Consider the following 14,756-nt stretch of genomic DNA (forward strand, 5'->3'; position numbering starts at 1 on the left):
ATTGCAAAAAAGGCATACTTTCTGATCACAAGAGTGATTAGACAAAGTAGTCTTAACAACCTCGTTAGAAGATTTCTTCCTTCCATGTGATGTGGAACATCCTTGATTAATGGGAAATTCAGACACATTCTTTTTTACAGGAAGGGATTCCGATTTTACTTCTGGAGCTGGAACGTTTTCAGGTGTAGCAGAAGTACTTGGTATATTAGACTGCTTAGAGCATCCTTGAACACTACACCAAAACAGCCGATCTGTGACGAATATATACATTGCAAATTTGTGTGCAACGCCAAAATCCGTTGCACAAATTAATTGAAATAACGGTTATTAACGTTGCTTAATATGATGTGCAACGTTTTATTTAGAGCAACGTATACCCTAATTTGTGCAACGGAGAACTTAATTTGTGCAACGTTAATATCCTTTCTAAAACGGTCCGCGAGTTATAACTCCAAAGATGTCACTATCCATATACAAAAACTCCAACAAAACAAATTGTTAACAAAAAACCCATTTAATATAAACTGTCTATATTACCCTTCTAGTTTAAATCACCCCAACAAAAACAAAAATCAACCCCACTTTAATTCTTATTATATTGTCACCCCCAACAAGAAATAAACAACCACCAATAAGCACCGCCGCCACCGATAATCACCGCCACCACTTCCGACCACCTCCGACCACCGCCACCGCCACCGCCACCACTTCCGACCACCGCCAACGCCACCTTCCGCCACCGCCGCCAATGACCACCTCCGCCACCGCCACTGACAACTACCGCCGTCGCCGACCACCACCGCCGCGTCGACCACCACCGCTCCGCCGCCGCCACCACCGACCACCACCGTCGCCGCCGCCGCCACCACTGACCACCGCCGCCCCACCACGACCACCGCCGCCACCGTCCCCACCGCCGCCACCGACCACCACCGCCGCCACCGACCACCACCGCCGCACGACCACCACCGCGCCGCCGCACCGCCCGCCGCGCCACGATACTGCGCAATTGCACCACCACTGCCAGCCACCCTACCATCCAGCACCACCATTGTCGACCACCACCGCCACCACCTCCGACCACCACCACCACCGATACTACGTAATTGCACCACCAATACCAGCCACCCTACCATCCAGCACCACCACTGTCGACCACCGCCGACCAAAACCAGCACCACGACCGCCCACCACCACCACCTCCCAAAAATACGATGAAACCGATTTTGGTTTCATCATAAATACGATGAAACCGATTTTGGTTTCATCATAAATACGATGAAAACCAATTTTGGTTTCATCTTGTTTCGTGAGAAATCACCTGCAAGAAATTTTTTAAGAGTATTATACATCTTCATGGATAGAAATACATTGTTGAAATACGATGAAACCGATTTTGGTTTCATCATAAATAAGATGAAACCATAATTGGTTTCTGCGCTTCAACAGCAATACCACCGCCGCCGCCGCCCACCGCCACTGCCCGCCCACCACCACCGCTCTACCATCGTTAATGCTAACCACCACCGCCACCGACGACCACCATCGTCGCCGAGCAACACCACCAACCAGCCGCCGCCACAAAAAATGAATTTCAGTTGAAACCAAACAGAAAAATGATGAAACCAAAATTGGTTTCACCAAAAATAGATGAAACCATAATTGGTTTCGTGCAAATGTCTATTCAACTGCAAGAAAATTACAACAAGTATTATACATTTCTGATGTGCCAAAAACATAGATGCTGCCTACTATTTTGCTAAATGCTAGTACAAGAAACATTAGAATAGAAGAACAACAAAACACATGGAAATTTAAAAAGTCTATGCAAGATCACAACATTTTATGTTAAACTGCAGTGCGGTAGAACTGCATCATCGTTTAGTAAACTCAGTTTAATATTGTGATACAACTCACGGAATTTTGGTAAGATAAAAAAATATATTCAAAGATGATAAAGACATGCACAAGAATGAAAATAAAAAAATGAAGAAGTGGAGAAGCTATAAGGAACAAGATTGAGGTTACAAATTACCTGTATCTGAAGCTAGGTAAAGAGAAGCCATAACAATATCCTACTTATCTCCTGATATAAACTGATGCATAGGGGCTCCAGATTGGATGCTTTCATTTCACGGGTATCAAGCTTAATCAATCCAGGAGTGTCATTAATGGGTCCTGGTGCAATCCCATTGACTCTTATATCATAATCAGTGCCCTACTCCAAGGCCAATGACCTTGTCATTGGCATCAATAGCTTCCTATTCAAAGAAAAAAAATGAAATTTCATCACCTGAATCATTTCTATGAAGGTGAAAAGGTAGCTTTTGGTAATGAGAGTTGATGTTAGGCAAAAACATTAGATGCAATTGAAGTTTACTAAAAGGAACTACTACATTGTTGCCAACCTTAGCTGCGGAAACATGAATTTGATACCAAGTTCCCGAAGTTAATTGAATGAACTCAGTGGATGGCTTCTCGTTTGTAGGAAATGAATTGACAAACAAATAAAATTTTATGCCTCTAAGAGAAACAAGAGGCAATTAAACAAGCAAACGGGAGGAATTAACATTCACAAAAACTGATAAAAGTTAAAACAACTCGAATCAGTAAAATAATTTTATAAGTTAACAATCACGTACCTCTGCTATTTGGATTAGCTCTATAATCTAGTAAAAGAACAACACAAATTTTGCTTCCTTTAGCAGCCGCTATATGATGGTGATAAACAAAAAATACATAAAGTTAACAAGTCAATATCTTTTATAAGAAACACAACAAAAAGTACTAATTAAAAAGAAGCAATGTACAACTGAAATATATACTTCCTCACCCTGTTCATTCTTAGATCCTTTAAATAATTTGTCCTCCTCATTGATCAAATCTTGCAGCAAACAAACATACTGATAAATTCCTCATTGATCAAATCCTACAGCAAACAAAAATACTCATAAATAACTCCAAAGTTAATATTATAGTGTTCAAAGAATAACCAACAAGATTGGTTTCATTGACCAATACTCAACCAAATAAGAAAATACAAAGTCGTCGTCGCTGAGATAATGATACCTATTGCATTCTCATGGATACACACTAAGTAAGAGAAAATTTTTTTGTAGAAGCAACTGAAGGAAAGATGGTACAAAATACTTGCTTTGCTTCCCATAAAGTGGCAAGTATACTTGAGCCAAACATCATTTCTGCTATGTTTATTGGTTCGAAAAATTCTTTGATAGGGAGTGATTTTACTGATTAAACATATACATATGAAATTAGTGGGACCTCACCAAACAAAATCAACAGGAGCCATATATAAATATGATAACATGGGAACTACTGAAGATACAAACTAATAGAGTTCAAAGATAGCATGCATCTCTAACAATTTCTGGTGTCCTGTGCCAACAATCATACTAGTGATTTAGGAAAAATAAGGAATTATAGAGCATTCCTCATCGGTGCCCAATAAGTACAAAACAGAATACGATATTTTCTTTATATTTTAAGCTTAACAAATGGTTGTACAAGCATCCCCTAATCAACACTTTAAAACCAGAATCCAGTTCTACGGTGGAGCAGTAACATAAAAATTACTATATAATTCAAATCTCTCTAAAAAATAAGTGTTAACTAACATAATAAAACTTACCACAACCCCAATTTAATTCTTAGTGACATCTTTCTGGAATACAAAAGAGTAAAGAATAAGATTACAGCAGACATAAGCCAACTAAGCAAAGTATCCTTAAACTAGCAATGGAAAGCACTAGTCTAATAAAACTTACCCAGTGCACTTGAGAAGATGGCATTGCGAGAGAGGGACAATTTCTTTGATGTTCCACTGTAAAGATCCTCCAGCGACACCTTAAGAGAATGCATAACATCTTCTCCCCTCCTCTGCCTCCTTCCTCTGCTGCTGCCACCACCTAACGGTAAACAAATTCCAAACATCATGAATACCTTTCACTTTCATAAATAAATTTAGTAAAAACATTAACCCATTAGAAAATGATATCTCCACCTACCTCCAAATGGGCTTCCTCCTCCAAAGAAAGATGATAAGATGTCAAAGGGGTCGTGGCCACCACCACCTCCTCCCATTCCTTCCTTGAGCGCATCCTCACCATACTGATCATAAATTTCACGTTTCTCTGGATCACTCAAAATCTCATAAGCCTGGGCCAACTCCTTGAACTGCATTGAGAGAAATATTACAATGCTCAATAAACACCCCTTTTTGACTGCCCCAGAGAGCAAATTAAAACATACACAAATCAACAAACCAACCAGGAAAAACCCGACATCCTAAATCATTCAAGCATCTACTAGCTATCTCAAAATTCAGTTGCCCAGCCCAAATAATAGTCTGAAATGAAGGGCATAGACACGACCAACAAAATCGAGTAAACAAAACATACACAGGGTCTGACCTTTGCAACCTCTATACGTTCGAAATGGAAAACCAAGAGAAATTCTTAATTATATCTACAGTAATTAACAAAGTTACTGATTCCCTACTAGATCAGGAATAATCTAATAGAAAAAACACAATACCTTTTCTAGATCTCCACCCTTATCAGGATGATTCTTAATGGTAGCCTTTCTGTAAGCCTTCTTCAAATCTTCCAAATATCTTTAATCTAAATAATCAGCATCAACAACAAAAAGAAGAACCCATCAACAAAAATGAAAAAAAAATTTAAAAAAATTACAGAATTCAACAGATGTTGAAATTTTTCCCAAAATCAACAGATCCTTGAAAATTAAAAACATACCAAGAATTTCAAACACGCTGAATGTTCAGAATAATCGATCGATTTTATGATTGTGGGTGAAACCCTAATTCTTCTTCAGAAAGCAAGCCCTAGAATTTCACACGAAGGAGGGTGTTTCTCTCAATCTATTCTATTAAATAGATTTTTCATCAGACCCAGAAGAAGAAGAAGCTCTGGTGATGATTCGATGACGTCGTATGTTGTAATTTTGCCGGTTTAATTTCTGTAAATAAAAAATAGAGAAATTTTAAATAGAGGAACTGTAAGAAAAAGAAATTGAAATAAGTAACAAATTTTTTTTCCAGAAAGTGGATTAAGAGAGACGAAGGATTAACGAACCAGGGATTTTTGTTTAGTTGTAGTTGGAAATTTCGGGAGTCGGAGCTTCGGAATTGGAGATGAAGAGATGATTTTGCAGGATTCCATGGGGTTTTGAAAAGCTGGGAGAAAATTTCTAAAGAGTAAAATGAAACCCGATTGGAGATATTTGTGGGGGTACAAAACAATACACCTCAGCAGGCTCGTTGTTCGTCTTTTCTGGGCGTAAGAAAGAAGACGGTGGTGGTGGGAGAAGGAGACGGAAGAAAAAAGAAAAAAGAAATCAGAGAAGAAGAAGAAGAAAAGGTCAAGGGCATGTTTGTCTTTTTTAAAGTAACAAAAATTAAATTTACACATTATTATTTGGTTTGGGGTTTTTGTCCCAGTTTTATTTGAAACGGTTTTTATTTGGTAGAAATAATATGACCGGTTTTTTCTTATCACTAGTTTGTTCACCTAGGGGTTTTGTCACTAGTTTTGTTTCTAAAATATATAATAAGAATTAAAAGAAAATACAGAATTCCAAAATCTATATATTCCTACTAAATTTATTTTTTATTACAAAACCATACACCAGCTACATTCAACCCAATAACTAATCCTTAATTACTGATCCTCACATCAGTCTTACAACTTGAATGTTCATCCCAAGACAAGAACATAAGAAAATGAGTATAAAGCTACTAAAAGTGTGAGCCTATGATGAGATAAACTAACTAGAAGGAAAAAGATATCAGCAAGTGAACAACAAGCAACAATACACAACTTCATGACAAATTACCCCGTTGTTACTCATCTTTAAAAATATTAGCTAGTGGTGTAGCTCCCAACTCCATTACTAATATGTAGTGTAGCTTTTCCACGACCTCTCGACACAGCTGTGATTGTAGAAGTAGCAGCTGATCCAGTTGAACCTCTGCAGAGATCACCTTTAGTTCCTGCTGTAGAGTGTGCTCCAATGCTTACTCTAGTGGATGCAAAAGTCCTACCAACTGCGCTTGCAACTTGAAAATCTCCTTTCCTTTATTAGTTGTTTCCCACCCTGACAAGTATTCTTATTATGTCCATGTATGCTGCAGGTGCCACACTTTTTCTGTCTCCTGGGTTGTGTTTCATCTTCTCTCCTCTAAGTTCTTGGACTGCCAAGCTTTCATCTAATAACAGTTGGGTTTATAACAGGTAATGGCTGAAATTAGACAAAAGAGGATGTGATTAGTTTCAGTTCGGAAGACATAGTAATCAAGTTTCTACTGTTGAATTAAAATCAACACAAAATAAGTAATAGTATCGATGTCCTAAATGGAGAATCTTCTTGGAGGTTTTGAATCCGTGCACAAGGCTGACAAGTGTGTATAGATCAATTTCCTCTGTTAAGAAATTAAAATAAAATAACAGGCTATCAACTAGGTTGTTTATAGTTAAATGGGCTTCCCTTGACAGGCTAAAATAGGAAAATTTCTTGTTTGGTCATAAGCCCATAATGTTATTTATAGTAGGGTCCAACCGGATTTTATTGTTATTAGGAGGTCCAAAATACTTTGAAACATGAAAAAGACATCCCTACCCTTCTAACTAAACGTGTTAAGCATCCGCCTTCTCCCGATATCCTATTTCTCCTCTTCACAGAACCAATATCAGAAATCAAAACCCATTTCGAAAAAAACATAAAACGTAAATCAAAACCGTAAATCATTTGATGAAATCTATTGAAACGTTCAATTGAGTGTTTTTAATTGAATCATAGAAAACAAACAACTAAAAAATCATCAGTAATCACTCGTATATCATTTATGATACCTAATTTCTTATCTAGGTCAGAAAAGTTTCAGAAAAATACCTAGATTCCATCTAGGTCAAAAAAAATAGAGAAAATGAGATCAAGAAACAATACGGGGAAGATATTACTGCTCATAGATCGGAAGAAGGTGATTTTGAAGAATCATCAAGACGAAAAACCAAATCCTTGAACAAAAAACAACAACAAAGGAGTATGAGCTTCAAAGAAGAAAGGTATTAGATGTGTTCTATTTCAATTTTCTTTGTAATTTGTGTTTAAGAGACAATGATCCACCAGTACATATTTCACATACTGGTGAAAATCGTGAAAGTTACATGCAACTTGTTATTTTAGGTTTGTAAGACAATGATCCACCAGTACATAACTCTTATACTGATGAAAAAAAAATTATGCTAGAAACAATCATGAAAAAGTAACATGCAGCTTGTTATTTTTGCTTCCAAAGACCATGATTTACCAGTACATATATGCTATACTGGTGTAAATAATTTATATTGCAAAAAATCATTGACGCTTGATATGTTTGGTTTATGAGACAATGACCCATCAGTATATATCTCCCATACCGATGAAATAGGAATTATGATATTTCCATTTATGATTGTATATTTGTTGGACATTATGGATTTGAGTACATATCTCACATACTGATAAAAAAAAAACTATGTTTATGCTTACATATGTGATTGTGTATGTTTTAGACACTATTTATTGGAATTACATAACTTCCATATAATTAAATAACAACTCTTATGCTTTAATATATGATTGTAGGTGTGTGTCATGCACTATAAATTTGCAGTACATAATTCTCGTACTCATTAAACAACTTTGTTTATGCTTTAATTTCTGATTGTATATATACATGTTAGACAGTATGAGTTAGTACATATCTCTCATACTAATAAAAAACAGTGTTTGAACATCACAGTAAGCTTTTGTTTATAATTGTAGGTGTGTGAAGCACTATAAATTTCCAGTACATAACATCCATACTTATAAAAAGAACTATATTTATGCTTAAATATATGATTTTGTGTGTTTTAGACATTATGAATTTCCAGTACATAAATGTTATACTGAAAGAAAACTAGTTAATTTTGCATGTAAGGTTGTCATGAAATCCAGTAAAAAGTTATTTAGATCTTGTCCAACTGCGTTACATACTCATTTTGACAGGAAACCGACTTTTACAATATGATCCAGCAGGTAGTGGTGCCGAGAGACATAGTTCAGTATTGGCAGTGGTGGTCTTGGTATTGGTAGCACTGGAGTGGAAGATCTAGTTCTATGTTTATTTATTTTTCCTCTTTGTTTGTTTTCTATTCTTCTTTTTTGTTATAATCTTGGACCCTTGATGTAAATTTTGGTTGCTAATCTACCTGCAATGTTGGGGTAAGATAATTTTATATACTCTTATGTTTAACCGTGTAGAAGAACATAAGTAATACAATGAATAATACTATTTTTTATTCAATGATTCTATAGATTTTGATTCCATTATGTTATGGCTTACAAAAACAAAAACTATGTCGATTTTTACAGTATAATCCTATAGTACGTATATGTTGTACTTAAAAATACAAATTTGACATTAAGAAATGTCATATATTGGTTGTACTAAAAACTAAACTAGATCGATATCAACTAACAATTTATATAATTGATCAAAAGCTATCAAGTGTTTTTGCCTAAATACAGATTAAATAGATATTCAAGAAATGGGTACATCTGATATATGATGAGCAAAACTTCAAATACAAGAAATGAATACATCTGATATATACTAAGAAAAATCTCAAATACACAGTAAAAAAAGAAGAGTACATATGATATATACTGAGAAAATTATGCATAATGGCTACACCGAAGAAAAAAAACTGATTGAAAATACTTTCATTCACTTTTGACTCCACGTATTAAGACCGTTCTCCATAATTTTCACAATGTGAACCTGTAGTAATACCCAGTGCTCTTCCAAAACCCCAGCTTAACTTGTTTATCATCGTTTGTGATGTTCCCTGGACAACAACTGATACCAGAGCACTATTGAAGAGAAAACAAAATATTTCAGCTAATGAAAGAAATGAATACAAAACCTATCCATAATGTTAAGAAGGTTATTCTTCACTGTCATCAGTACAGATTGACTACACTCATATTTTCAGTGGATTTTAAGCATCCTAACATATACTGCATTCAAAAACACACCTAATTCCATCCAAAACCTTTGCATAATGCTAATATGGTTATTCTTCCTTCCACGATCGTCAGTACATATTGGCTTCACTCATATATATACACTGTGACCATCGAATGTAAGCTAAACGAGATTTAGGATTGTGAAAATATCGGCATTAACATGTGCACAAGGTTAAACCTAGTACTCCATAACATTACTCTTTCACAAAATTACTACCCTTGCTAATAAAATTTCTAAAATATTGTAATTCTAGGCGAACCTGTGTATGAAGGCTTGCCGAATACAACTTTAGTACACATCGATCTGTTGTTGCTGCACTTTTAGATCCATGTAGACGGCATCTAGGCGGGAACTACAAGGAATATCTCTCCATGCCTATAAAGAAAGAAAAAATGCAATATCAGAAACATCTTCAACCTCAAAAACTGCAGTATAATTATTATGCACTACTCAAAAAATCAAGTACAACTGCTATGTATTGTATGTTCTATTCTAGTCTCAAACATAATGCGTTGGGTAGTAGTGTGAAGAAGGGTATGCAGTAAAAAAAATTTACTCCAATAAGAAAATCCAATATAGTTGTTATGCACTGCTCAAAAAATCCATTACAGTCGCTATGTACTGTATGTTTTATTCTAGGTTCGAACATACTGCGTTGGGTAGTAGTGTGGAGATTACTAGCATCTGATTTTTCAGTATACCAAATATGTACTCAATATATTCTCAGTAGATCGAATATACCAAATATATACTCAATATATTCTCAGTACATCAAATATATTCTCAATATATCTTAAAGATACTTACCCTTAATAAAAACAATACATCATATACGTACTGATAGCTCATGTAGTGTAGTAAAATAAAAACAAACACAAACCAACAAATGAAGCTAAAATAATCAGATCTAGTAAAAATTTCAACATAAAGCATCTAATCAAGCATGAAAATATCATAAATACAAAAAACAAATCTTGTTATTTCGATACTCCGCATATGTAGTGTTGATTCACAACCTAAAATCCAACTGCATGTCAAAATAAATGATGAATCTATAAATATAACTAAATCAAAACACTTTTTTTTTCCAGTATGCCATATATGTACTGCTGGATCATAGAAATAAGTGATGAATCTATGAATAAAACAAAATCAAAACATTTATTTTTAGTATACCATATGTGTACTGGCGGATCAAACAATCTGAAAAAACAAAAAAACATACAAACTAACTATGAGTGAGTTTATAAGGAAGTGGATAAAAAAAAAACATAAATAAATAAAAGAAAAACACAAAATACAAACCGTCAATTCTTTGAATCTTCTTCTTATACTCTTGTTCTTCTTCTTCTTCCCCTTTTCCACCATCTCTCCTTCTAAATTAGAAACCTAATTCTTGAAATACAAATCAACAATAAAATAACCAAACTCAAAAACTAAATCTCAATCTCTTGAGTTCAAAAACCTAGTGATGAATCTACGTATATAACAGAATCGAAAGAATTTTACATGATACTAAGAAAAGAAAAACTAGGTATTTTTTCAGTACAACATATACGTACTGATGGTTCTTACATAACAAACTGAAAAAAAATAATCTAGAACTAATAAAAAGAAACTAGTATAGTCAAATCTCGTAACGAAATAAACAAAATACGTGATTATCCATCTAGATATGAACTATTTTCAAAAAAATGAACTAACCAAGTATGGAGATCCAAAATTTAAAACATCGAAAAGGACCATACATATGGAGATCACCAACTATGGAAGATGAAGATGATTCAAGTGATTAATGAGTAGCACAAAGATCAAGATGATTTAGATTTAAAAGAAATTCAAAAATGAAAAACAAAAAACAATCAAATATGAAATTGACTAACTTGAGAAGTAGCAATAAGAAAATCGACCTACCAATTACAAGATATGAGTTTGAATTCACGAATTTTGAATTCACGAATCGAGCGAGAATCTCAAAAGATATCATCTCCGGAGCTCTTCTGTGAAACACAAATTGAGATAATGAATAGAAGTGAAAGGGATATGGTTCCTGTGATTTTATATACTGGAGGGTGTTTTGGAAATTTTTAAAATACGTCGTATTGGTTCCGCACGTGTACAAGATCTGGGATTAAAAAATTGGATCCATTTTTTTGTTTTCTTTTAATTATGGACCTCCGATTATTGGGCTTTAGTGGATGGACCTGCCACTAACTAATACCACTATATTAGCACCTACAGGTAGTTTCTACGCTAAAATATGACAAATAAAGGAGAGTCCTAGTTAAGAAAATTAATACAACCAACAAACTCACACCAGTGGTAGCTGTTGATGCTGGCCCTTTCCTTTTTCAGCCTTTGCTATATGACAACAAGCAGCATCATTCTGTCAACACAAACTATATAAATTAACAGAATTACTGATGATATGTCATCTATGTATACGAAGAACATGGTTTCATTATGCCTGACTCCAAAATAATAAATTAAGTACAGAGACTAGAATTCGGAATCACCTTTTCCTTACAAAATTAAGTTGCACTCTGCCACTCCGTAATCTATATTATAAAAAGAAGTGGTGTGTAGTCTTATAAATCCGACTATCGATTTCGTCATCCCACGATGGAGATTGATCGGTTATATGTCCTATATAGAGTCCGTCCGATCCCTTGGCTTCCTAATAAAAATATGATTCTAAAGATTATTTAACGGCGTCGGATCTTTGGATTTCTTAATTTGACTGCAGCGTCGGATTTCCTAATTTAACTAAGTTTCCGTTAATATAGGCTAACACTAAGTAGATGTATTTATAGAACAGAAGAGCATCATTCTTTAACGGTTTCACCAACATACGGTCTTCTATCTATAGTTCTTCCCCTCCATTAACGACTTCTAATTCTTAACTTCGTCTCTCTATATCATAATAATACAGAGTTATTAATACTAAGTTATTATTATGGATGATTTAAAGGATGGATACGGTGAAATAAAAGAAAACAGAGCTGATGATTTAAAAAAAAATTGGTCTAAAGAGGAAAGGAGAAGAAATAAAACCTAATAGAGGAAGAGGAGTGAATTGGGTAAGAGGTTTTATGTTTAATGCAACCAAATATCTCCTTACTAATACATCTTCACGGAAAACATATGTCTAAGGGTCTGTTTGGCTTATGCTTGGTGGATGACCCTCCATGAAGATTGTTCGTATACACCAGATATACTCTGGTCCATCGAACGTTCAATCATCCAATAAGCATAATGATTTGTACCATAACTTTCTCAAGAAAATTTAAGTTAGCCTCAACTAATCTAAAAGCTATTTTTAAAAAACAAATAAAATAAAAAATATGGTAAAGATTTATGTGCGAGATTTAAGTGTCACAACCCCGACCAACAAAACATTAGGGAATGTTTAAGGGCCACGGTCGGGGCTGTAAGCCCCGGCTAATTTGACCTGACCAACAAAATACTATAGTATTCTCAAGGGACCACGACCCCGGCTAATTTGACCCGATCAACAAAATACTATGGTATCCTAAAGGGACCACGGCCGGGGCTGTAAGCCCCGACTAATTTGACATAACCACAAATACTAGGGACGCAAGTCCGAACTAACTTATAAGCTCGATGTTTGACCGTTATAATCTAATTAGTTTTGCGAATGACTAAAAAAGATTTTGGTAGAATACGGACCAGCCGATCAAACAACAAAACGAAAACGAAAAAGATTGAACCCGGTCGTAGACCGGGATGATACCTAGTCAGACACATAAAAAGATGAAGTTTGGACGTGTAATTAATTTAATATAAACCTCATTTCTATGTTGTTTCCACATGGGTTGGATCCTCTCTTTTTTCCATGAAATGGAAAGTGAACAACCCAATATACCCAAACTACAAATGAATGCTAGTGGTAACAAGAACATGCATACTGAAACAGGATAAATTGACTTAGATATACTTTGTTTCTTACATCGGGATTATCGGTATGTGTAGCAACAATCTTCATGTTCTGTGGCAGCTTCCTGATTCCGTTTCCCTGAAAAGTGAATCACCACTTGAGATGATAAGCACATAGATTGAGAATGTCTGGTATCCATTCTATACCAGCCACGTTGAGCATAAAAACAGAAGTCAATGTACCCTTCAAAACTAGTTTTTCACAGAAACGATAGAACTGTCACAACCCTCTCCGGGATGAATAACTGTTACCGTACTTCTTGGCAAAGGGGGAACGTGCTTCCTCATCGAACTGATACATAAGAGAGTAAGGCAGTACACAAAGCAAAAGCAAAATGTTCATGAAAAATGTGATCCTAATTCTTATACGCGCAGAGAGCATAATATGATTCTAAGATAAATACTTCATGCATAATTCTATAGGACACAAAAATCAAATATACTGACCTGAGCTTTAAGCCTTAGTTGCACTTAAAGAATTTAAGCTTCATTTTTCTGTTGACCAAGTACTGTGAATACATAACTAGCCAATTATCCTCGCAAGTAACTGTACATACATAACCATTTAGCCTTGGAATTTGCACAAGTTGATACTAATTAAGAGAAAGACACATTGTTTAGCAGAGGAAGCATGATAAAGAGAAAGACATATTCTTAGTGCAAATACGTAAGACCCATCATGTTGACAGGGCCGTTTGTGTCATATACAGGGCAGAAATATCTCTGAGTGTTGCCTATGTAAATCGACCATAAGCAAGAATTTGAAAAAGCAGAAAAATGTCTTGATCTATGATACTTAAACATGGTCGTCTCCACCACCTCTCGCCACCCACCACCACCATCACTTTCTTTTTTTGACACACACCACCATCACTTTCTGTCTATCTATCACTACCAATACTAATGAAATATTTACTGGTAGAGTTACCAATAAAACTGCTTCCACAAGCTGAAATTGAACATTCCTGTAAATGACACCAACAAAAACAAGTACTGTAAGTTGACTACACGTTCTAAGAGTGGTAAAGATAGACATACCCTGAATCTCCCTTCTATGAGTACAGATCCATAACTAGCAGTACTACTTCTGATTGGTCCAACACTGGTTAGCACACTATGTGAAAAAGAAGGGGACGCTGGAGAAGGATTACCTGAGAGCACTATTCATCATAAAAATTAGTCCCCGGTAACAAATTGGACTAACAACAATTATTAAGAAAAAACTTCCTACATTATAAAGAAACAGACAATAGTAATAACATGGTTTATTTTATAATTAGTTTACATCACCTGGATTATGGATATTGCTGGTGGGATGATTGTTTTCAATAGCGTAATAATTATCACGAGGATGATGTAAATCAGTGTGTCTCCAACCACCACCACCAACAACATTACCACCATCTCTAGTACCACCAAAATTTAAACCAACACCAATAGTTCCACCAATGTCCACTGATTTAAACCTTTCTATATCGTGTTCAATAAACTTTAAAACTTACAAAATCACATACTTCACCTCACAATGAAGCAAATCGAAAAATAAATAAAATGAAACACTCTAAAACTGCAAACCTCCAGGTGATGTACTCGAGTAAATGCACCTTGAAACTATAAGGTACAACAACAATTTTTTTTACAATTAACATAATTTTTTTTCAGTATTTCCTGATTTTCAAATAATCAATAAGGGATCAGAACTAAG

The 14,756-nt window shown here is 35.2% G+C and overlaps 1 protein-coding gene and 1 long non-coding RNA gene across 3 annotated transcripts; both read right to left on the bottom strand.

Moving 5' to 3' along the window:
- Nucleotides 1-3,668: 3,668 nt before the first annotated feature.
- Nucleotides 3,669-5,929, bottom strand: LOC113343675 (dnaJ protein homolog). The gene is made up of 5 exons (XM_026587803.1): nt 5,886-5,929; nt 4,555-4,633; nt 4,026-4,194; nt 3,786-3,926; nt 3,669-3,682 (listed from the first exon to the last, which is right to left on the bottom strand). The coding sequence occupies exons 1-5, from the start codon at nt 5,927-5,929 to the stop codon at nt 3,669-3,671; spliced, it is 447 nt and encodes a 148-aa protein (XP_026443588.1).
- A 2,724-nt stretch (nt 5,930-8,653) lies between these two features.
- LOC113343627 lies at nt 8,654-14,275 on the bottom strand. 2 transcript variants are annotated; one of them, XR_003357331.1, is made up of 9 exons: nt 14,203-14,275; nt 13,499-14,016; nt 13,235-13,343; nt 13,065-13,130; nt 11,410-11,480; nt 11,009-11,094; nt 10,400-10,489; nt 9,354-9,469; nt 8,654-8,937 (listed from the first exon to the last, which is right to left on the bottom strand). It is a non-coding gene; the product is annotated as an uncharacterized LOC113343627 (long non-coding RNA). The 2 variants fall into 2 exon arrangements; XR_003357330.1 differs by having other exon boundaries at nt 13,499-14,245.
- Nucleotides 14,276-14,756: the final 481 nt, after the last annotated feature.

This window comes from Papaver somniferum, unplaced genomic scaffold (assembly GCF_003573695.1).
Source record: "Papaver somniferum cultivar HN1 unplaced genomic scaffold, ASM357369v1 unplaced-scaffold_65, whole genome shotgun sequence".
NCBI lineage: Eukaryota > Viridiplantae > Streptophyta > Magnoliopsida > Ranunculales > Papaveraceae > Papaver > Papaver somniferum.